Source organism: Saccoglossus kowalevskii, chromosome 16 (assembly GCF_978046115.1).
Source record: "Saccoglossus kowalevskii chromosome 16, keSacKowa6.1, whole genome shotgun sequence".
Classification (NCBI taxonomy): Eukaryota; Metazoa; Hemichordata; class Enteropneusta; family Harrimaniidae; genus Saccoglossus; species Saccoglossus kowalevskii.
Genome location: NC_140656.1, coordinates 2,834,857 through 2,860,956, shown reverse-complemented (window position 1 = coordinate 2,860,956; position 26,100 = coordinate 2,834,857). Strand labels below are relative to the sequence as shown.

At 33.7% G+C, this 26,100-nt stretch overlaps 1 protein-coding gene across 1 annotated transcript in view; it reads left to right on the top strand.

Moving 5' to 3' along the window:
• LOC144352010 (LHFPL tetraspan subfamily member 6 protein-like) overlaps nucleotides 1-24,642 on the top strand; it is a 93,224-nt gene extending 68,582 nt beyond the window's left edge. The window contains exon 2 of the mRNA XM_078009318.2: nucleotides 23,952-24,642. Within this exon, the coding sequence (XP_077865444.1) occupies nucleotides 23,952-24,208 (257 nt within the window). The 3' untranslated portion in view covers nucleotides 24,209-24,642. The remainder of the gene's footprint in view (nucleotides 1-23,951) is intronic.
• The last annotated feature ends 1,458 nt before the right edge of the window (nucleotides 24,643-26,100 follow it).

The window sequence follows — 26,100 nt, the reverse complement described above, 5'->3', positions numbered from 1 at the left end:
TTTCATGGCATGCATATTCATGTGCATTCAGTTCAATATGGCTGATTGACAGCCATTTTAGTTAGTAAAATGTACTAAAGTACTGAACCAGATCTCAGGTCAGCATGGACTGATTTCATTTAAATTTGTTGACTGATACATAAATAGAACATCATGATATCAGTACTCTTGCTATATGTACCTATTCACAAAATGGTATATTTATTAAGTGGCTCATCGAATTGCACAAATATGGCTAAAGCTTTACTGTATTCCCAAGTATATGGTAGGCCAGTATTTCAATCATAACAAAACAGTAACTTGATGACCAGTTTGACTATAAGTTTTTTTCAACCTAGTGGGGTTACCCGAATACCCTGACATAACTATGTTTGTAGATCTAAATAACTAATTAGCAGCATAAAAAAATTATTTTCAAATTAAAAATACATGAAAATGTCTGTAGCACCATATTCATTGTATATTTGAAGCCATGTATAGTGTTATACTGTCTGCCATTCTGTAAATTGAGTAAATTGTTTATTTCTATATGAATTTCCGTTAAAAAGGAGGGTGTATAACAACAGTAATAAATTTGATGTTAGTCTGCAATTGAGATGCAGTGTTCATCTGCCCAAACTTCCCTGTCATTGCAAAATGATGTCTATTATGGTGATTATTTACTGTTGATTCTAATTTTTGTCCTTAGTAAGTGTTGATGGGCTTCAAAAAGTGGCGTATTTGTCACCCAAGCTTAGATGATCAGTGTGGAAACACACTTCTTGCAATGTACATATGTGCACATTTGCATTATTGTGCAATAGAAGTCTACACTTTCTCTCATTGACATGCATGACGTACACTGTGGTTGCAGAGATTACTTTTACTTTTTACTCACAATGATGTTCTAACTTGCAAACCCTCGTCTAAATCATTGCTTTTACTCTCGTAAATCAGCACTAAAACCCACGCTACTATGTCACGTATCCATCTGTTAAGTAAATTTGATTTCTTTTGCTGGAATGTGAATGTTGTACAATTGTTCAATTTCCAAGATATATTGTGCACATCTCGTCATCAATAAAAACCTGCATCAATTCTTTAATATAGTATGTTTCACATGCATTCATGGTATTCCATCAAGTTTCAACCTCTTCTCATCCTCTGCTCTCTACAGCACAAAGGATTTTTAACTGGGGTTATTTATGACCCTTCTAGAGTTAATTTAGCGAGATAGAATGAATTATTGCCTTTGTTGTCTCTATGTCCTTTTTTTTGTTTGATTATATGAATACTGTTCTCGTTTTTATTCTGAGCTCAAAATGATGGATTGAAATCTCTGCATACTTAGCTAAATTAAAATCTTTTGTAGACATTGTAATCAGTGTATTTGTCTTCCCATCTTTGAGTTATTGAATTAATATCTCGTGCCATACCACAGTCAATAAAAAAAGACTTCGAAATAGGGGTTTTTCAATTTCAAATTGTTCTCAAAACACTACAATTTTCGTGAAAAACCTGAACTTAAATTTCAAGAATAAATTTTCTGTCAATTGTTTAATAAACATGACAGATGAAGATTTTTGATATGAACATTTCCCTAGCATGTATTTTCTGGTTCAGAACAATATTTGGACCCATCTCAACAGGAGCCATGGACAGATTGTGCTTGGCACAGTTCCTTAACCTCATACATTATACATAAACAGATTATTGTTGCTTGATTTCCTTTTTTTCTTAAATTTTGTCACTTCTCATATTGTATTTTTGCCTAATTCATTCCATCATATGATCTAAGCTTTATGACTTTTCATCGGTCATATCATGTGCTTTCCTGCATCACTGGAGTTTTTTCTGACAAATTAATTCTAACTTCTGAAAAGCTTTGCATCATTACAGGATTGTTGTGTCTGATTCATTCTGAATATAAATAACATTCATCTAGTTTTAATTTGTTGCTCCATAATTTGTACTCACTTTTACATTTATTCATCAAGTAAGCTTTTCTTATTTTATTCTATTGAAATATTGTTTTTTTCCCAAAGTCTATATTTAATTTTTTTCTGTAAATTTCTGTCTAGTGAATTTCTGGTCATCAAGGGTTTCTATACTTAACTTTACATGGAAAATGCTAAACCTTTGATTTTTTCGTACAATGAATATTTTACTATGTGTTCATTAATAAGAAATCTACCTAGTATTCAGTAATTTTCTGTATTTACCAGTACAAATGTTGACTCCCAAATTCCATGGGAATAAAGCAGTCTTGATAACATGTCGTGTTAGAATATAGAATGTTTTTGCTGCTAGTAGTACATACGTGTACATGCATGTAAAGCTAATTATCATGAAACTTGTCTAAAGGTCTGCTATACAGCACAGCCAAGATCTTGAAGATAAAATGGAATGTGTGCCATTTTCTCCATAATGTACGCAGTGCAGTATCATTACGTTAATATGTCTGAAAGTCTGAGCTTTTTGGTGCCATTAGCTTTTCCGAGACTGCATAAGATAGTCTATCGACACCAAGTATTCCATACATTTGTAGTACAAGCCAGTCACATTAAGTATATAATTAAATTTGTAATCTGTACACATTATTTATTTTAATCGACTTTTGAATACACATATTTCTAGACAATTCTTCATTTTTGCGACCCCCCCCCTCGTCCCCTCCTCCCTCTTATATTATTTGTTTCTGTATTTTAGAAATTGTTTAATTATATGGTTTTGTAGATTTCTCCTTGTGCAATTAAAGCTAGCGGGAAATGAATGTCTTATGTAAATTGGATACAAAATGCATTGCTTTTTGAAGCTGAATATAGGGTTTGAATCTGTTAGATTGATGCACCATGCTCACCTATGATACTGATGAGAAAATAGTTCATGGTGAGATAATTTGTGAAAGTCATTATTGTTTGAGTCAATCTGCCTGATCGTTATAACGGGACATTGTTTTGGAAGATCTTTGAGATTTTTAATTTCATTAATTTCAAAATCATTTACTATTGATCTGTAAAGGGCAGTGGATGTCACATAACATAGATCCAAGACAATTAACTATGTAGTTTATGTGTTGCATACATTGCATGGGACTCGCATTGACCATCATCCATTAAAAATAATTTACAGACTTGTTTATATCATTATATTTTTATCATTTCAATAGACAAAGAGTTACCTATACTTCTCACAAGAGTGACACATTTGTTGAAAACTAGTTTTCATTTTGTAAATGGAAAATTATATTAAAATTTGAAGTGGCATACATGTATTTTGACAACTGTCTCCGGCATCACCGTTCAATCAAGCTGAACTTCATTGCATCAGGTGTGTGCTATAAAAGTAATAATCGCACAGGACATGTATTTTGTGTTAACCTTTAGAAGGAGAATTCAGAGACTGACTCTAATAAAAACTCAGCAGTTTACAAGGCCTTGACTGTAGTCAATAAGTCTACGTTGTTTCTATGCTATTCTCAAGTTGCCAAGGGAGAGGACGAGATCATAGGCAGGATTTAATCCGGTTTCAAATCACTTTTGAATTTTGATGACTTCTTTCAGAAAGGTTCTCAGTATATCATCATCATGGAAGCTAGTTTTCTCAAAAGCCGTCTCAGGTTTGCCTCTGAGTGAACATTTTTTAATAAACAGGAAATTTGCATGAGGGCATTATTATTTAACGTGGTCCCTGTGATTGTCCTTGCATTTGTAGGTTTTATCGTGTGTGTGATGTGACAAGTGAATCGACTACTTGACACCTTGGCATATGTTTGTAATCGTTCTGTAATATGCTATGTCACACTAAAAGTTATAGTGAAGGATGTTATTATATGGCCAATGCTTTTTGTCTAGTTTTTGCATTAAAATCCAGGACAATTGTCAGCTTTAGTTTATTTCAGATTTTAAAATCTTTATCTTGACTTAAAAATTGTCAGAAGTTGATAATTGCACAAATAAATTCTATTATTGTCTGTGTTTAATTCGGGGCAATGTCATCTGAAAACTACCAGCTCAATTGCATTGTCTGTTTTGGTGTTTTGCTGTATTTCTTTAATTACTCCTGTATGCTAAGACAATTTTATAAATTGTGACTCTCTCTTCTCTGACGTTCTCCCCCTGCAATGACCATATATTTCAAAGACAGACTAAACATTTGCCTCATTCTTTGTGGCAAGTTGGACAGAAATGTACATGAAAAAAATTGGTTACTAAACTCAATTCCAATTGTATAAAACTATGATGATTTCTATCAAAGCATTTTGAGTAAAGACAACAATAAAATAAGTGACATTTGTTGAGCTCTTATGATTTTTTGGGAATTTCATTAATACAATTATGATAACTTGCAAAATCGTTTATCGTGCTACCTTAACTAATTCAATTTTAGACCACAGACATTTCTCGCTGCTCAAATTAAAATTGTTTAAGAAAACAAATATATACCTTACAGGAATTTGACTAAAATGGCATTGAATGATATGACTTGGTTTTTGATATTGGTCATGAATGGTCATTCCATCATCCTACCTTGGATAGAACACCAAAAAAGACAACATTTAATACTGATATTAATACTACAGTAGTACTGAGAGGCAAGATTTCATTAAAACTTTGTGTAAACCTTGTTAACACATCACCTGGTAAAAGCCTTTACAGATGAAGACAGATGATGTGCTAAGATCCTCACATGTTTTTAACCAGAAACAGTTAATGCCAGGATAGGTAGTGCATAAAATTACATTTTACAAATGTCATGACATCTCATGCAGACCTGTTTCTGTAGAATGCATAATTTACATAGCATATGTGCTATAAAGAATGACTTTTCAATGCCCAAACTTTTTTTCTATAATCTTTTTTTCTATAAAAACCATTTGCATTGCTGAAGTAAGAAATTTTCATTTAAATAATTTTGACAACTTGTTTTCAAAGCAGGTATTTTTTTTTTTATAGCCCTGTTGGTAAATTCGCAGAAAAAACATAGTTGACAAGGAAAAAAACAGAGGAGAATTTCTCATGGTGTTTTTCATTTTCTAGAGTAATCTTCAGTTAAAACTTTCAAACCTTTTTTATTTTATTCCGCTATCTTTTTAATATCCCTATGTTTATCCTGGTGTGAGAATGTAGATATAATCCACCAGTAGATGAAACTATATTCTTGGAAAAATTATCACTCTCGTGTAGCAAGAATTTAATGCATATTTTATTTTTGCTAGCTGTAAATCATAGATGACATACCTTATCCTGTCTTCTCTCATTACAAGATAGTAAAAAATACATTTAGAAACCATAAGCAGCTACCCATCATTTATGCTAGCTTTAGAAATCATCAAAACTTGTATAGATGTTATGCTGGATGGTTTTGTTATGTCTCTGGTGCTGGGTGATTCTTTGGACTCAAATGTCACTTAATATACCCAATATCGTAATGCCTGAATATTTTACTTTAAAATTGCCAAAAATGCCCTAATTGATGGAATTATTTGCATCAATACTAATCATGCATGGATTAGTTTTGTAAATGATAACTTCCTTTTGGTCATTACATTACATATTATTATTATACCTCATAACCATGACAGCCAATCAGATTCACACATTGCAGGTAGACATATTTGTGTGTCGATTTTGCGTTATTTTTAGTCAAGCTTGCAGTGCATTTCGCCAGCGCACTCAACTACGCGCTTTGAGACATTCGATCTGCGATTGCGTAGTTCATCTACCTAAATAATCTGCAAGCTGTGGGCTTTTTCATGTGACGGCACCATTTTGTTTCATTTTGTTATGTATTTTGTTTGTTTTGGCAGTACATTGACATATCATGTACAGTGTATTTGTTGAAAGAGAATGGTGTTTACATAAACCAATACTCAAGCAGTGTGCAGCTCCGTGTGCAGCTCGTTTCAGTATTCTATGACGAACTATAACTAAGTGTAGCGTATAGCTGCGCACACAGGACGACGTCGGATGTTGTTGCAAAAATCAATTCTTCGCCAGACTGAAGCTTTTGAGATTAGGTTTATCAAAATAACCATGAAAGTAAAAAGGCGTCCATGATAAAACTTAATAGAATTCAATCACTTCTCTTGAACTCTTTCAACTTGTATATTTGTGTTCATACATGCATTGAGATCTACAAGCATGACCTAGAAGATTGCCATGATTTCTGTTTTAAGATTTATTCGGTATAATAATACAAATGTACACCCCAACAGCGGTGGATATACAGTTTTAGAGACCCTCAGAACCTATTGTCAACCTCAGCTTCACCTCGGTTGACAATGTCAAGCTCTTCGGGTCACTAAAACTGTATATCCACCAATGGAGGTAAAACCTCCATGATTCATCTCTGTTGGGGTGAACATTTGTATAATGTTATCCACTCTACACAATTCTATATTAATATTATTGTATTCTCTGTGAAAATACCCAACCATAGAAATAGAGAAATTCCAAGAACACAACAAATGACTGACAGCAACTGAAACAAAACAAAGGAACTGTCACTACATTGCACTGCACAACACGACATGACACAGCATGACACAAGACTGCACTGCACTACATCCTATCGTACTACACTACATTACACTACATAGATGAATCGGTAAGAGAAAGATAGATGAAACATATTCCTGTAGTCATGTTAATAAGATTATTTTTCTTCCGATACAGTTTTCCGGCACATTAAACCCATGATGTTCACTCAAGCTTTTGAAGAAAATTAAATAGACATGGCTAATATTGCTCTGTGTACTTCATTGTACAGTAACTGATTTGTAAGATTCGTAAGATGTGTTGTGAGAGACTTTCCAAGGACCATTGACGCTTCCTAACGATTATACAATATTTATAATCATAGACTGCAGGAAGAAGAGACAATTTCTCTGATTCTCTGTCTTGCAAACCTGATTATGTGTGGCAATAATGTTACTATAAGTGCACTTCAAATGATTAAATTTATTACGGCTTGTTCCTTTATCTTTTGTTGTTGCTCATAGCTTTTTCTCCTCCTGTCCAGACGCCATGTGATATTGTTTTATAAAAGTCACTAAAAAGTCACTGAGTCAAGAAACACTTACTTTAGGGCCATTTTATTCATACAAAATTACCTTTCTTTTTCTTAATTTTAAATTTGCTCTAACTAAACTAATAACAAATGGGTAATTCTTTTATGTGCACTTGTTTTTGGTGGTCATGTAATTGAAACCGAACAAACATATTGATGGGAAAATGCCCGTCAGTGTTCTTGCTATCAACATTGTCACAATTGTTTTTGTTTTTGCCATAAAATTTTAATGTTGGTTGTTGCATTGCACAGTTGAACTATTCTTGAAACTTATTAATTATTTTTAGAGCTACCATAAAATCTTTGCTTAGTTTGAATTGCGTGATTTACAGATATTTTCCATTTAGTTTAACATGTACATGTATGAAATATTGAATATTGTTGCTTAGTGTGCCTGCACAAATATATAATGAGGCACAACTTTGGTGTTTGTTGAGTTTAGTGGAAAGGTATAAATAAAATGATGTTTATCGTTAAAATCTGACAAATCCATCCATCTTTCTGTACTGTAGATAACCTCTCTATCATAGAGACATGTTTTATCTCAAAGAAATCACTTTACATCTTGTAATTAGACTTTGTTGAAATCAATGAATCATCCTATATATTGTGTATAATTTTTATCTTAGCCTCTCTTAATGATGGGATGTCCTCTAAAAAAAGATATGCAGACCTATGATATAGAAGATAGTGTAGATGGACACTTTTTTACTCTTGTGTGCGAGGCACACAATGGGAGTCTTTGTGGTTACATTGCGTGTATGAATGTATGTACGTATGTCTGTTACACCATTATCTCAAGAACTGCCAGTTAGATTTCAATCAAACATAGGTGTTCTGAAACAATATGCAGACCTGATTAGTTTTGGATACAAAAGTATGCATATAAAGTACCTAATTTGCGTAATAATTAACCAATGTTCCAATGCTCTACTTCAAAAAAGACTTGGTACATAAGTGCCTATAGACAATGCATACCGTAAAAATCATATTTGAGGCCGCAGCTTTAATAGAAGCTGCAACCCTAACTTGAGACATTGTTTCATGTTGAAATTGACAAGTTTTGATCCCAGGAAAAAGTCTGCAATATAAGCCGCACCCCAAACTTTCACAAACCAAGCAGCTACCACATATTTCAGAAAAAGATATGCCATTTAATTTTAAATTAAGGCATAATTTTTCGAACATTTCAATGATTCCTGACGCTTAAGATTAAAGTCTAATTTAGGTTTTCTGTAGTCATTGACGCTTATTCCAGAGTACAGGTTTATTGTGGGTAGCATGACTGGGTAAACTGCATTTCGACAATGAACTGTTATTATCATCAAAAGTGTTAAATTCTTCTTCAATGCTCAGCTTATCTTTTGAAAACAACTAATTTCTTGATTTAAAAAAAAAAAATCATGTCGTTTTCCCATCAAAATCAAAGCCAAACGATCGCACTACAACAACGGTAAATCTCTACCATGAGGTCGTTTACAATGAGGTCGCTGAACTACATTAACATATTTAAATGAGCTATGATAATTTAATCAGGTTGGCACCATCCAGCGTTTCGATTGGTTAATTAGCGATTTGACCTATCAGGTCAGCAAAACAGTTTCAAGTCACTCAAGATGTTTGAACAAACATGGCGGATATCGTATAGGATCAAGCGTTTATATGTGACCGAAATCATTCGCTTGCGGTGAAACTAAGTTGAATTTTCTCAACAATTCAACGAATTTATTTTTTGTACGTCATTTTAATCACTACTGAGTAATAATCAGCAATTGTAACACTTCGAAAACAAGTAAGTTATTCACTTGTGTGAAACGCAGCATGACTGTTACCCTGATCATTTGCTACTAAGAATGCATTCGTTTTTGTTTTGACTTCTTTTAGAATATGTATTTCGTTATCAAAAAAATAAGAAAATATATATATATTACATTAAATAATACACTGAGTATTTTTTTTGTTATCATGCGAACATTTTTTTTTGATTGACTTTTTTAGCTTCGCTGTCGAATTTGTCGAGCAGAGCTTATCATATGAGAGATTGTCAGTCGTCGTCCGTGTCAATGTTTTACTTTTTTGACTTCTCAGATTGTTCATTTCATGATGATATCTTCATTTGTCTAATTTTGGTGAATATTTTTGTCATTTTTGGTAAAATGTGATATTTTCGACTTCTTGTTAAAAACCACAAGTCCAATTACCGGTACTTTGATACTACATATATAGGTACTACATGTGGATCTCTCTCAGATTTGTTCATTTTGTAATGATATCTTTAATTCTCTAATATTGGTGAATATTTTTGTCATTTTTGGTAAAAAATGATATTTTCGGCTTCTTGTTAAAAACTGCGAGTCAAATTGCTTTGATATTACATATATAGGTACTACATGTGGGCCTCTCTCAGATTTGTTCATTTTGTAATGATATCTTCAATTCTCTAATTTTGGTGAATATTTTTGTCATTTTTGGTAAAAAGTGAAATTTTTGACTTCTTGTTAAAAACCGCAAGTCTGATTGCTTTTATATTACATATATAGGTACTACATGTGGACCTCTTTCAGATTTGTTAATTTCGTGGTGATATCTTCAATTATCTAATTTTGATGATTATTTTTGGTGACAGTGATATTTTTGAATTCTTGTTGAAAACAGCAAGTCCTGTTGCTTTGATACTATACATATTGTTCATTTTCTAATGATATCTTCTGTTCTTTAATTGCAATGTGCATTGCTAACAGCGGAGCTATCTCAGCCGACAGGCTGCTTGTTTATTTTAATTTTCCCGATGTCTAAATTAAACATGGAATGTACAGTCACTCTGCCGGAAGTCGGACATGCCGTCTCTCACTTGTGACCTATACCGTTGCTAACGAATTAGTCTATTCAAGAGATTGTAGTATACAGTACCGTAATCTGCAAATGCATACAAATCTATTTGTAGTTTGTCTGTGTGTAAAAATCCGAAAGTGCCTTAGAATCGCAACAAAGTTGCAATCGAGTGTCGTGCATCTCATTAGCATATTGTTATCCCTTCTGGCTTTTGTTTTTTGAAAAAAATTCCCACTGTTACTGAAGTGAATGCTCTAATTAAAGCCGCACCAAGACTTCACGCATCTGAATTCGTCCATTGAAAAAGTGAATTTTAATTAAAGCCACGGCCTCAATTAGGAATTTTACGGTACTAGTTGCCTAATTTGTATAATATGCATAATTATCAAATTTTATTGAAATTTGGTTCATAGATGCTCTGGGGTAAAAAATATGATTAATTTAATGTTGAAAATCATACATATTGATTATCCAATTATTATTTGCCATTATCTGGTATCTCAAAAAATCAGATTTGAACTTATGGTAAAGCTGCTCTGGAATAATTTTGACTACAAACAACAGAAGTAAAATCAATTTTTTTTCTGTGAGTATTGTATACTTTAATAATGTGGACCTCATTGTTTTCATGTTGTGCATCTCAAATAGCAGACAAATATTAGTTATCATTCTTCTTGTTTGAAAAGCTTATATTAAATTTTTAATTAATATGCCTCTAATACTCTTATCACACAGGAGTTCTTTCTAAGCATTCTTTGATTTCACAAATGTGTTCACAATACTCCTTGTGTATATTAAGTTGTGTAGTTTTTGTTCTATGTCTTGTCGTTTTGAATAATACATGTATTTTGCATCTAGGGGATGCCTTTATATATTGTCATTAAGTCAAATGATTTGGTACCTGTTTAATTCTGATGTCTGCTGGAATAATGGAATAAGCTACTGTTCTGATTATTACATTATTTCTAGTTAAACTCAAGATAATTTCCAGTACAGTAATTTACAGTTTATCTGTCTGGTGCTTTATAGATGCCATTCTAACAAGTGCCCACTTACATCCATGTGGTAGTCATCAATAAAAAATGGTGTAGAAAAAATTGTAATTTTTGTATGGACACCAAAGAAAACTTTTAAGGCATAGAGGCAATTACATTCCATGCCTCTGGAAAAAGTTTAAGTCCTGTATGCATAAACTTAGAAATATTTACAAATCAAAAATGTCCTTTAATTGAAAGTAATAAATAGGATTTGTCAGTGTGTGCAGCGGAAACGCTCTTGTTATTTATGAAAAAAAGCTATATTTGTCATTTTCCTGGTGAAGAAACTTCAGACTGAATGACAGAGAGTCTCTAGATGACAGTCTTCGTAATAGGAATAGTATTTATATTTAGTGATGCAGGTGTATCCTGTTTTTACATATATGACTGTTACGTATCCTAAACGTATGAACAGCCTTACTGATGAGTACCTCAAATATGAACACTTTTGATATTTTCCTTCTGTTTTTCTTATTACATCAATGAAAAAAGGGAGACAAAGACAACATACAGTAAGCCACTATAGATAAATTTCAGCAAAATGTTGTCTCCCTGAAATCCCATCAAATTGCCAACATTTCAAACTGAAAATTAAGCGGTTGTGCTTAAAGCAAAGAGCTGCTGTAACCAGGTATGATAAAAATACAAATTGCAGTATGCATCATAATAAATAAGGTTGACAAATTTATCATAATTATTCAAAAGTGTTACATAAATATTGATGTGTAAACATGTCATAACAAGAAATGACAAGATATAATGCATGAAAAAAATTGCATTTTGGGGATTTTTTAAATTCATTAAAAATAAACAAGTATTTATTAGAAACTTATAATGTGAAACTGGTAACTACTCATTTTATAGCTACCGGTACATGATGTTTTTCTGTATGTTACCAAACAAAAATGTTATAGTTGGTGAGACCCTTGTACCATAGAAACTAATGAAAAGTCTTGTGCAAAAAATAGTTTGGTGAAAATATTTGTTTTTATTTGGTTTGTGTGAAAAGCAGCATAGTTATTTTGAATCAAGGCATATGTAACTGATAATTGTAGCATTATTCACTCTGATTGGTACAGTACCTGCTGATTGTCACACCCCTATTTCTAGAATGGTACAGTCAACTGGATTCTGAAAGTAGATTGTGTCATTTAGAAACAGGGGTGGATCTACACCAAGCAAATTAATAATATCCATTGATAATCATATTCACATACAATTTATACAACACGTGGTATTAAACTGGGGGAAAAAATGAAAGTAATATTTAAAATAAGTAGTGAATGTTGTTGTATGTGCACTACTATTGGTGGATATTCAAAGATGTCCTAAGGAAAACAATATGTGAACTTTGTATTGACCAATAATGTCATATTGGAGTCAAGGAGATATTGATGACACATCTGTAAACTAATAGTCCTCTTCATCTTCTTCTTTAATGTAGAGTTTTCATGGAGACAGTTGTGCTATTTTTCCTCCATTACACGCTACAATTGATAGACAATAGAATCAGGGTATTCCCAATGGTTGGATGAGGCTTAATTTGGTTCTGAGATGAAAAAAAACTGAAAATGCATAGAAATTGTGTCTTAACTTAATCAGTGTGCTGGAATTCAACTGGATTCCGCCATCTGTGGCTCTTGGCGGTTTTCTTTTCATGAATTGTAGCAAAATTTCATCTTAAATATTGTAGGTGACATTTTGAAAAATTAATAGAAAATGCTGCATGTCACCCTTCACTTTTAAAGAGTTTTTATTTTTTTTGTTTTATTTTATTTTTGGACAGTGAAGTGAGCTTTTTATTGATTATGCTAGAAATCAAATAGAAATTTACTTCAAATATAGCTACAAACTGTCTGTGAGTTAATTTAGAATCAATGAAATCATGCCAAAAATAAATATACCACAATGTTTTTGAATAAAATGGCTGCCATTCCAACTCCCTTGTTAGACTTCATCTTGTACATCATAAACAAAAGTGTGTGAAAGAAAAACATGTTTTTTGTACTTTTACTTCATTTCAATTATTTAAAAAAAAAGGACATTATATTTAAAAAAAAAAGTATTTTGGGTGTGATAGCATTCAAGTCTAAATAAACTCTGTTTGTGAGACCTAGAGACCGAGAATAACAATTGTATCAATTGAAATAACATCATATATCACATTCTCAGCGTTGTCTTTAATGAAAGCTATATTGACAGCAGTGTCATAAATTACCATAAATGTATTCTATATTGAGAAAGATTCATCATCATCTTCTAGTTTAAACAAAGCACACATGCATTATTGATGTCACCAGGGGGCAATAAATGAGATAAAAATGGCTTTTACTTGCAATCACATGGCAAATACCTACTATTGAGTATATAGTGTGTTTTCTGATACTTTCTAGTCTTTTATAGAATTAAATGAAATAAAAATCACCTCAAAATTTATATTTGTATGCAATAGTGATTAAGTTGGTAAAGTTTGCAGAATTTGTTTTGAGAAAATTTTGAAGCAAACATGTATGTGATGTACATGTATGTTGTAAATATTATAGTTGCACACACACACACATCATTTATATAACTTCATTGGGAATCTTGAGACTATTTAATGGTATGGGTATGTTGTGGGAATTATTTGAATATTTGGCTTTTTCTTATAGAATCAAATCAGTTGGGATTCATATGCATCAAAACAATATCAATGGAATTCAAACAATCAAATAGGAATAAATTTGACTGACTGTTTTGAAAATTAAATGTTTAATAAATATTTCTTGCAATTCGTGCAAATTTACATCATATTTAAAATAAGTGAGCCAATACTTTTAATAAAGATTTATAAATGTTCTATAGTATAACAAATAACTTTATCTTTCTCTTTGCAATGTGAAGTATTTTTTTGTTTCATTTTCTTCATTTCTTTTTTCTATTGCATTGAAAACACCACTTATATGAGCTTTAATAAAATACTCATACATGATTCAAAATCATGACCTGTCACCTGTTCTGTGATATCTGTCATCGTTTCTATGATAACACCTCTGTAACATGAACACCTGTAATTGTCTGTGTGACCCATCACTATCTCTGTGAAATCATTTATTCCTGTGATACAAACACTTGTCATTGTTGCTATAGAACATGCAAACTTATCTCAGTGACATGAACACCCTCCGTCATTTTATGAGGGAAGTGTATTTTAAAATATGTGACCAGTATTAAATATGCGACCAGTCCTAAATATGCGACCAGTACTACCATATTTGCTCTACTAGTAGTGCATGCGCTTACTGTTGCATAAATGGCAGATATTTATAGTCAAAATAAGTCATATTTTAATGATCAAGTAATCAATAAACATAATCTTTGTTGTATATTTAGTGGCATTTCTAATATTAAATTTAAGCAAATACAAGATTTGCTTTTAAAAAAAACTATGGAGAAAATACATGGCATTTACATGTATTGTATATTGGGTCATTAAAATATGACTTATGATGACCATATAGACAAACCTCTGAGATTTATTTAACTGTATACGGTGAAAACTTTTAGCCTTCTGTGCATGTCGCTTAGATTACAGTTTTTCTAGGCAATGTACCTTGTCTTTAATAAAGCAATTTATTTTGGTTATACACTGTATACATGGATGATAGATAGAGAATCACATTGCCAGCAAATGTTAAGTTATACATAATACATGTATACTGCAATCCGCGCCATAGACATATGTAATAATATACTACAGTATTTCTAATAAGTACTGTGATCAAAGTTCTCCTCTTATTTTTCATTGTAAAAATCTTTTCTGATTTTAGTGTGATTGATAGTACTAGATTACTCTTTGTCAGAGGCTGCCCAAATCGTTTTATTTTTAATATAGCATCTTGTGTTCGAAAAATGTCATGCTTTATCCCAGTGGCTGCAGGCATTGTACGTATAGTAACCGCCCGCTATGTAAACTTTTAATAACGTTGATTCCCTGCAAATTAGGATCTCTCTGGCTGCGTGACTGTATAACGGAATGTAGATGAAACCACAGGGTGTATACGTGACTGTTACACTTAGTGACTGTTGTTTCATTTTTAATTTTTATTTACAGTACAGAGTATTTGAGTTCACCTTGGGTGGGAAACTTTACTGAATACTCCTGTTGTGTCTCTGTTGAACCATGTCTTATGCACACAAAATACCTCTTCTCAAGTATTGTAATATTTATTGGGCAAATAGTCTTGTTGTAGATACCTTCTCATGTATTTTCCTGAACAGGACGAACAAAGGGCATAGTACGTGCTGTAGTGGCATTAAAACAATATACATAAAACTGTATTTCCTGCTTAATAATGTGCTATAAATATATGATAATACTCAATTTTAATGGCGTAAAGATATCACAATGCCATATTCTTCTCTGAAAGACAGAAATTCACGTCTGTCACGTATTACATGAGATCTCGTAATGAATGGTAAAATTACCTAATATGTATATGCCTGAACCACTAACTATTTTATTAGGGTCCAAGTTTGTTTGGACCATATTGTTTTTCGTTCAAGATTTTTTTCTTTTTCGTCGTTTCATATATGGGTTTGTCGATCCTATTCAAAATGGTCGAATGGTGGCCATTTTTGTGCTAACAAAATCATCAAATATCAAGCATTTCTGGATGGATTTCGTTCAAACTTGGTACATACATTAGACATTACAGGTTCCTGATGCACGTTATTTTATTTTTTCAGATCGGATTCAAAATGGCTGACCGGCGGTCATTTTGTTTTAATGAATGGGCTTCTAGACCCATATCTCTGACTTGCTTTGACTGATTATGTTAAAATTTTATATATTCGTTATACATTATGTTATAGATATACACATTATTCAAAATGGCTGATTTTGTTTTAATTAATGCTGTTCCAGAGCAATATCTCCCAATATGGACAAGTACCCATTTGACGATCAGATATAAATGTCAATCATTTTAATGTTTCAACAATCATCATAATCATATTCCTGACATGGTTATATTCCAGATATGAAGGCATCTTCTAATTTCACTGTTTAAACTTGGACACAATAAAACTGATCTGCAGCTTTGAACAATGGAAGAACAAAAACTTGCTTGACAATGGTGAAATTCCTCAGCCATACCAAGTATCACAAACAAATTACAATTTGCGGTAGCAAAAATAATTAATTATGTTTTTTGGTTTTCTGACATGGACTATTCTGGCAAGTCATAATAATTTTGCAAATGCATTTTAATTTTTTTTTAAATTTCCTTTGAAGCATATATGGATTTTATAAAATAAATTTTGAAATAATCACTTGCATTGTCAAATGAATAATATAGAATGAGTCAATGTGAAAGAAACTCTAATTCCTTCTTTTGGTAGAGTATATTAAAGGTATGTGAATCATCATTAAGAGGGTGTTTGTATACGCTGTATGTGTACATATCGAACAAGACATTTTGCAACGATCACCTAACTTCAAATTTCTTAAGTATTGCAGTAGATTGGATTTATCGATACCTTTTTCAAAATGTAATCCTCTGAGGAACTAAATTTAAACTAAAGCTCAAGTTTATCAATATTTTTTTTGCAGCATCAGGCTTGCGATTATCATCACTGATTGAATCTCCTGATATATGCTAAAATTTTGACACTTTTTTTGATAAGTAAGCTTTTAATCCGCAGAATAGACCAAGATTATGTGTACTTTACCTTGAAATAAGAATAGTACGGAATGAGTTTTCACGAACTAAATCGTGAGATATTGAATGGACTTTAAGACAGGTGTTAGACCGTAATGATTATTCCAATATGGTGGAATTACTTATAAATAAGCTGGATTAATCTCAGTAATACGTTGTCATGCACCAAGTAGGTAGGATTTGAAATTTAAGTCGCAAGCTAATTTTGGAGGCTCATATATTTCTATGTCTGAGTTATCAATATTTTTAAGGATCATATTGAGGTTGCGTCAAATAAATAAGAAAATAAAACTGAATGATGCAAAATGCAAATAATAAAAATTTGACTGCCCCATGTTTCCATGGTTACTATGAATTTGATTTCTCTCCATTATGTTGCAGCCTTTAGATTCACAGGCAGCCATTTTGAAAACCAAAAACAATACTGATTTTAAATGACTGATGTTAAAATGATTTTGTTCTTGTGCCTGTCATTTTGTAACATACTTTCCACAGTTACTATGGTCTTTCTCATACAATCAGAGTGAAAAAATCCAAAGAAAACAAATGGCAAAGAAACATACTTTCTCATCTAAATTTGTCTGCACTTTTTCTTATGTTTTTCAATATTTTTGGAAATAAACCATAATTTTGGAGCCAACAGTCAAAAACTGAGTTAATTATCAGTTTTTACTAAAAAAATTTGGCAGACTATAAACAGATGGTGAAAAAGTATATGTAGTATTACAAACACTACATTTGCATGAGAACAGCAACATTAGTCTTGATAAACTGTCAACAAAGCTCACAAATAATTTCACAGTGCTAGAATTAAATTTATTTTTTAGACAAATCACGATACATCATGGATTCCATCCAATTTGGATTCAAATTGAATTTGAAAATATCTTAACGACTATAAAGGGCACTCCGAATACTTGACTTTATTGAATTGCACCTTATTAAATAGTTCTCAAAATTACACAAGCAGTTTATAGGAGACATTTTCTTTCATTGTTGGGGCCATGCTCATCAGGGGAAAAACTCCAAATTTGATAAATAAATTTAATCTATCCCAATTTAATTTTTTGTGCGACCTCAGCAATCAGCCAAAAATGGTGTATTTTTGTTTGTTTTCACAGTTTTTCATTTACTAAACCTAGCGACTGACATCAATTTTAAAAAGTTAATTTGTGTAATAAGAACGCGTACTGGTGTTCTGTTATTACATGTATTGCAGTGTAATTGAAATGTCCTATTCGTGCATTGCGACGTTTTCACGTCTACAGACGCTATTGTATGTACGCACTGATCGGTTTAATTGAATAACAAAGGCTATAATTTGTTTGCAACACAATGGCAGTTCTATCGTGAATGCACGGACTAGTACATGTATGTACTTGTATGACTGGCTGTCATTGTATAAGTGGTAACAATTAGAAACGTCTTTTATCAGTGTGTATGTTAGTATTTACATAATTTTAAGTACTAATAACTTTGGTAAAAATATGAATGGATGATCTATTAAATGCAATCAATTTGAAATAAAATAAATTAAAATATTGTATTTTTTAATTTTTTTTTTTCTGCACTATTTTTTAATTGGTAATGCGGGCATACATGTTAATAAACTGTGTATTTGTAATATTTTCTGATAAAAGTAAAAAAAACACTTTGCAGTCTCATGTATAAAAGTGTTGTACAGTGTATTTACCCCCTTTAACAACCAAATCAAATTTCACTAATACGTATTATTTCAATAGAATGAGTCATTCCCATCATAGTCAATTTTATTGTTGTAATTTTTTTTCAGTTATTTATCAGCGACTAGACACCTGATTTTTATCTTTGTCACATATATAAAATGAAAATCTCATCTGTCTGTTCCTTTGTACAGAAAAAATAGTCTAATCATGTCTAGCTAACTATGAATCCTAATGAGTATCGATAATTACATCTATTCTCATCATCTCGACACATCGGATTAATATATACAACCTTTCATTTTATGCAAATATATTTTAAATCAGTGAATAATCAATTTTCATTTGTATGGTTTTATTTAAAAAACTAGAAAAAATTGATGTTTTTTATTGTGGACTTTTATGTTTTCTTCTAAACAGTGTTACTTATATTAGGATGAACACTTGTCAGCTTTCCTGCCTTCAGTTTGAAATTATAACATCATATCATGTACATTTGTAAGCACACTCAGCTGTACTGCCATGCATACATAAAGACACACTCAGCTGTACTGCCATGCATACATAAAGACACACTGAGTGTACTGCCATGCACACATAAAGACACACTGAGTGTACTGCCATGCACACATAAAGACACACTGAGTGTACTGCCATGCACACATAAAGACACACTGAGTGTACTGCCATGCACACATAAAGACACACTGAGTGTACTGCAATGCACACATAAAGACACACTGAGTGTACTGCCATGCACACATAAAGACACACTGAGTGTACTGCCATGCACACATAAAGACACACTGAGTGTACTGCCATGCACACATAAAGACACTGAGTGTACTGCCATGCACACATAAAGACACAATCAGCTATACTGCCATGCACACATAAAGACACACTGAGTGTACTGCCATGCACACATAAAGACACACTGAGTGTACTGCCATGCACACATAAACACACACTGAGTGTACTGCCATGCACACATAAACACACACTGAGTGTACTGCCATGCACACATAAAGACACACTGAGTGTACTGCCATGCACACATAAAGACACACTGAGTGTACTGCCATGCACACATAAAGACACACTGAGTGTACTGCCATGCATACATAAAGACACACTGAGTGTACTGCAATGCACACATAAAGACACACTGAGTGTACTGCCATGCACACATAAAGACACACTGAGTGTACTGCCATGCACACATAAAGACACACTGAGTGTACTGCCATGCACACATAAAGACACACTGAGTGTACTGCCATGCACACATAAAGACACACTGAGTGTACTGCAATGCACACATAAAGACACACTGAGTGTACTGCCATGCACACATAAAGACACACTGAGTGTACTGCCATGCACACATAAAGACACTGAGTGTACTGCCATGCACACATAAAGACACAATCAGCTATACTGCCATGCACACATAAAGACACACTGAGTGTACTGCCATGCACACATAAAGACACACTGAGTGTACTGCCATGCACACATAAAGACACACTGAGTGTACTGCCATGCACACATAAAGACACACTGAGTGTACTGCCATGCACACATAAAGACACACTGAGTGTACTGCCATGCACACATAAAGACACACTCAGCTGTACTGCCATGCATACATAAAGACACACTGAGTGTACTGCAATGCACACATAAAGACACACTGAGTGTACTGCCATGCACACATAAAGACACACTGAGTGTACTGCCATGCACACATAAAGACACACTGAGTGTACTGCCATGCACACATAAAGACACACTGAGTGTACTGCCATGCACACATAAAGACACACTGAGTGTACTGCCATGCACACATAAAGACACACTGAGTGTACTGCCATGCACACATAAAGACACACTGAGTGTACTGCCATGCACACATAAAGACACACTCAGCTGTACTGCCATGCACACATAAAGACACACTGAGTGTACTGCCATGCACACATAAAGACACACTGAGTGTACTGCCATGCACACATAAAGACACACTGAGTGTACTGCCATGCACACATAAAGACACACTGAGTGTACTGCCATGCACACATAAAGACACACTGAGTGTACTGCCATGCACACATAAAGACACACTGAGTGTACTGCCATGCACACATAAAGACACACTGAGTGTACTGCAATGCACACATAAAGACACACTGAGTGTACTGCCATGCACACATAAAGACACACTGAGTGTACTGCCATGCACACATAAAGACACAATCAGCTATACTGCCATGCACACATAAAGACACACTGAGTGTACTGCCATGCACACATAAAGACACACTGAGTGTACTGCCATGCACACATAAAGACACACTGAGTGTACTGCCATGCACACATAAAGACACACTGAGTGTACTGCCATGCACACATAAAGACACACTGAGTGTACTGCCATGCACACATAAAGACACACTGAGTGTACTGCCATGCACACATAAAGACACACTGAGTGTACTGCCATGCACACATAAAGACACACTGAGTGTACTGCCATGCACACATAAAGACACACTGAGTGTACTGCCATGCACACATAAAGACACACTGAGTGTACTGCCATGCACACATAAAGACACAATCAGCTATACTGCCATGCACACATAAAGACACACTCAGCTGTACTGCCATGCACACATAAAGACACAATCAGCTATACTGCCATGCACACATAAAGACACACTGAGTGTACTGCCATGCACACATAAAGACACACTGAGTGTACTGCCATGCACACATAAAGACACACTGAGTGTACTGCCATGCACACATAAAGACACACTGAGTGTACTGCCATGCACACATAAAGACACACTGAGTGTACTGCAATGCACACATAAAGACACACTGAGTGTACTGCCATGCACACATAAAGACACACTGAGTGTACTGCCATGCACACATAAAGACACACTGAGTGTACTGCCATGCACACATAAAGACACACTGAGTGTACTGCCATGCACACATAAAGACACACTGAGTGTACTGCCATGCACACATAAAGACACACTGAGTGTACTGCCATGCACACATAAAGACACACTCAGCTGTACTGCCATGCACACATAAAGACACACTGAGTGTACTGCCATGCACACATAAAGACACACTGAGTGTACTGCCATGCACACATAAAGACACACTGAGTGTACTGCCATGCACACATAAAGACACAATCAGCTATACTGCCATGCACACATAAAGACACACTGAGTGTACTGCCATGCACACATAAAGACACACTGAGTGTACTGCCATGCACACATAAAGACACTTAGTGTACTGCCATGCACACATAAAGACACACTGAGTGTACTGCCATGCACACATAAAGACACACTCAGCTGTACTGCCATGCACACATAAAGACACACTGAGTGTACTGCCATGCACACATAAAGACACACTCAGCTGTACTGCCATGCACACATAAAGACACACTGAGTGTACTGCCATGCACACATAAAGACACACTGAGTGTACTGCCATGCACACATAAAGACACACTGAGTGTACTGCCATGCACACATAAAGACACAATCAGCTATACTGCCATGCACACATAAAGACACACTGAGTGTACTGCCATGCACACATAAAGACACACTGAGTGTACTGCCATGCACACATAAAGACACACTGAGTGTACTGCCATGCACACATAAAGACACACTCAGCTGTACTGCCATGCACACATAAAGACACACTGAGTGTACTGCCATGCACACATAAAGACACACTCAGCTGTACTGCCATGCACACATAAAGACACACTGAGTGTACTGCCATGCACACATAAAGACACACTGAGTGTACTGCCATGCACACATAAAGACACTTAGTGTACTGCCATGCACACATAAAGACACACTGAGTGTACTGCCATGCACACATAAAGACACTTAGTGTACTGCCATGCACACATAAAGACACACTGAGTGTACTGCCATGCACACATAAAGACACACTGAGTGTACTGCCATGCATACATAAAGACACACTCAGCTGTACTGCCATGCACACATAGACACACTGAGTGTACTGCCATGCACACATAAAGACACACTGAGTGTACTGCCATGCACACATAAAGACACACTGAGTGTACTGCCATGCACACATAAAGACACACTGAGTGTACTGCCATGCACACATAAAGACACACTGAGTGTACTGCCATGCACACATAAAGACACACTGAGTGTACTGCCATGCACACATAAAGACACACTGAGTGTACTGCCATGCACACATAGACACACTGAGTGTACTGCCATGCACACATAAAGACACACTGAGTGTACTGCCATGCACACATAAAGACACACTGAGTGTACTGCCATGCACACATAAAGACACACTCAGCTTTATCATGAATGCTATTATGAAATACATGTAGGAAAGAGAGTTGTGCACTTAACTCTTAAGACATTCAGGAGGGCAATGTACTTTTAAATAATGTCAGTATAGCATATGAAAGCAAAGCATATATATATATATATTCTTTTATCCAGTAAATTCTCTCTTGCAAGCTATCATTAATCCTAATTTCATTTCAAAGATGGCAACTTATTGTTTGATAACAGATTGTCTGTTTGGCTAATATTATACATATTACATGTGTGCATCAATTATGATTAGACAGTGGGTGTCACATCTCACTTGGCACCATTATAGCCTGGGGGCCATTCATTTGGTGCTCATATAATATGGATTGTGATCAACTATTGAATGACAAAACTTTAAATATAAATACTGGTGATCACATGATGTATGGGAAATTTAATGAATATAGAGTGTGATGTTTTCATAAATCTTAATAAGTAATGAGATATTACAAGCACCGTAGCTAGGCATCTTGGATTCTGGACTGAAAATTTAAAAAATTCTACAAAGAAAGTTGCACACAAAAAAATCTTGCACACACTTAAAAGAGGATGGCATAAAGGAAATTTACAGGAACATCATCATAAAAAATAAATCGCTCAAAAGTAGGTGTAGGAAAACAATGATTGGTACAGTAGTATCCTTCCTTTCCCGGCTTTCTATTGGTGAACACTTAAAGGCTAAAAACTCATTTTCTAAATAAGGTTAATTAATATACAGGGCCATTTACATTATTTTTAATAAAAAGTAAATGTTCAGTGTAACAATAAGTCACGTTGTGCCTGAAATTCTTAAGTTAGGTCTTGTTCTTTGTCAAGTAGTATTTAATGCATCATCTGTAGTTGCAATTTACAAGCTGTGTAAAATATCTTTATTGAAATTATGTCTGATATTCCTATTCTTCATCACATGCAAAAATAATATATTCATATTTTTTCTTAAATTAATTTTTATCGAAATCATGGAATACTTCAAGACCATTTAGGAATCTACTAAAAACCATGTTTGGAATTTGTGAATTGATACAGCCTGATGTATATTACGAAGATATCGCAAAGTATGCATGAAGACAGTACAATGAGAGTGTTACCTATGAAGATTCCAAATCTTAATATTAGATTAGCTTAATTAACATTCATAATGTGGCAATTAGCCTCTATATAGCGCTGACACTTATATTGTTGATTTTAAATTGTTTTAAATTTTTTTCATTGCAGTGTTAATAATGTCAGCTGGTTTATTGCTGTTCCCACTTGGATTGGACAATACATTTGTGAGGCAATATTGTGGAAACACTGCCATATTCAACTCTGGAGATTGCGACATTGGTTGGGGTTACATGCTAGCTGTTATGAGTACAGCTATCTCTATGTTCTGTCCTGTTCTAGCAAAGTACCTATCGGGGTCACAAAAGCAGTACATGACCCTGGGTAACAATCTAAGTTCAGGTGGACCAGTTCTGTCACATGTATAGCAGTGATGAAAAAAGCAGCCAAAAGACGATAGGTGCTGCTAGCTATCACCTAATGTGTCTTCGTATACAATAGGAAACTGAACAGAAAGTTGTGGGGAAATACAGAACTACAAAACTATGTGTGCTTTACAGAAAGGAATGCAGACATTACATTTTGATGACATGGATGTGTTCTGATAGCTCTTATACCGTGTCCAACTACCGTAATCGTATTTAGGTCACACTCTGGAGAGTATAATTTTCTTGGAACGCTTCACATGGATCGCAATCAGCAAAAACAGATGATGGTCGCTAACGTAACAGAACTATTGTGAAAACAGCAATGGCGGAAGGTTTCTGATTCAACTTACAAGTCAGATGTGCTGATTGCAACAAACTTTGAGATTTATTGTACCTGACTGGTTTTGTCATCAAATGAAGATCAAAATCAGAAAGGTGATAATGTACATCGCAATTATTTGACATAATTCATAAATTAATGCCACTGAAACAAGAACATAGCTCCTCATCTAATGTCTGTACAATTATTTTAAGTTGTATTAATGTCTTCTACAATTTCATGAAATTACTTTTTAAACTATAATGACATGAAATATATTCAGTAGTTTTGGCATTGAATTTATATTATATTGGTGTCATCACCCTCCAGAATCACAGACGAAAAAATATTGTACACACAATGCATTATCTTGACTGGTAACAACACTATACTTTCTTTACAAATAAAATCCACATCATACATTTTTTTTTTATTTTGATCAACACCTCGTAATAGCAAATAGGAAATAATTTCCAGTGTTCATCTAAAATTATCAATTATCAATGTTGCATACATAATTTTTAATGGGTAAAAATATGACTCCCAAAAATGTGATTTCTGAAACACACAAATATATGGAAATTCGCAGCAATCATCACCAATTAAAAAAGTTAAATCTTAGACCATAAAGGTATGTGATACATACAATTTTGAACATTTATAGTCACTAAAAAGAATTTAAGAGGAATTATGTATGGCCATGTGACTGTAGAATGTGAATGTTATTTGGGTTAACCTTATTACAATAAAACCTTAAAGTCTACAGATTTGGGGCATGTAGCATAATGACATAGATCATCAGATATATTTTATAATGATTGAATTTCTCATCATTTCCCTCTACTAAGACAAATTACATTCCAGTCTATCAATTCTTTATATGTGTGCGGTCTTTTCTTTTTCTGCTGAATAGTTCTTTCAAACTGCCAATATTTTTAAACATTTTTAAATTAAACACCACAATTCTATTTGCTCATAGCCGAGGAATTACTGAGAAATTAAAATAACAGATGTAATCTTTATATTTTTGTGAAAGTAAATTTTTCAACACTATTATTAATTATAACACAACAAAGTTATAGTCTTAAATTATTAAATAAAAATACACTTTCACACATTGCTTAATATTTATTAATATTTAACTTATGGCAACTTTTGGCTATGAAAATTCAAACTTTTCTTTTTGCGAGTGTCATTTTTAATTCAACTACGAACATTGAGTAAACAGTCAGATAAATGTTGTGCCTTTTTGTGCATGATGTACTTTTAAACATGAACTCATTGTACTTCAATATGAGTGCTGTATTTATTCTCTTGCATGAGTGCAATATTTGTAGTACTGTTGTTCACTTGATTGCAATATTTGTAGTATAGCTGTTCTCCTGAATGCATTTGTAGAACCTTTATTCAGTTACTTCAATGCAACAGTTTTAGTATAGTTTCTCATATTCGTACTTGAATGCAACATTTGTAGAACCATTATTCTGTTACTTAAATGCAACATTTGTAGTACCATTATTCTGTTACTTGAATGCAACATTTGTAGTACCATTATTCTGTCTCCTGAATGCAA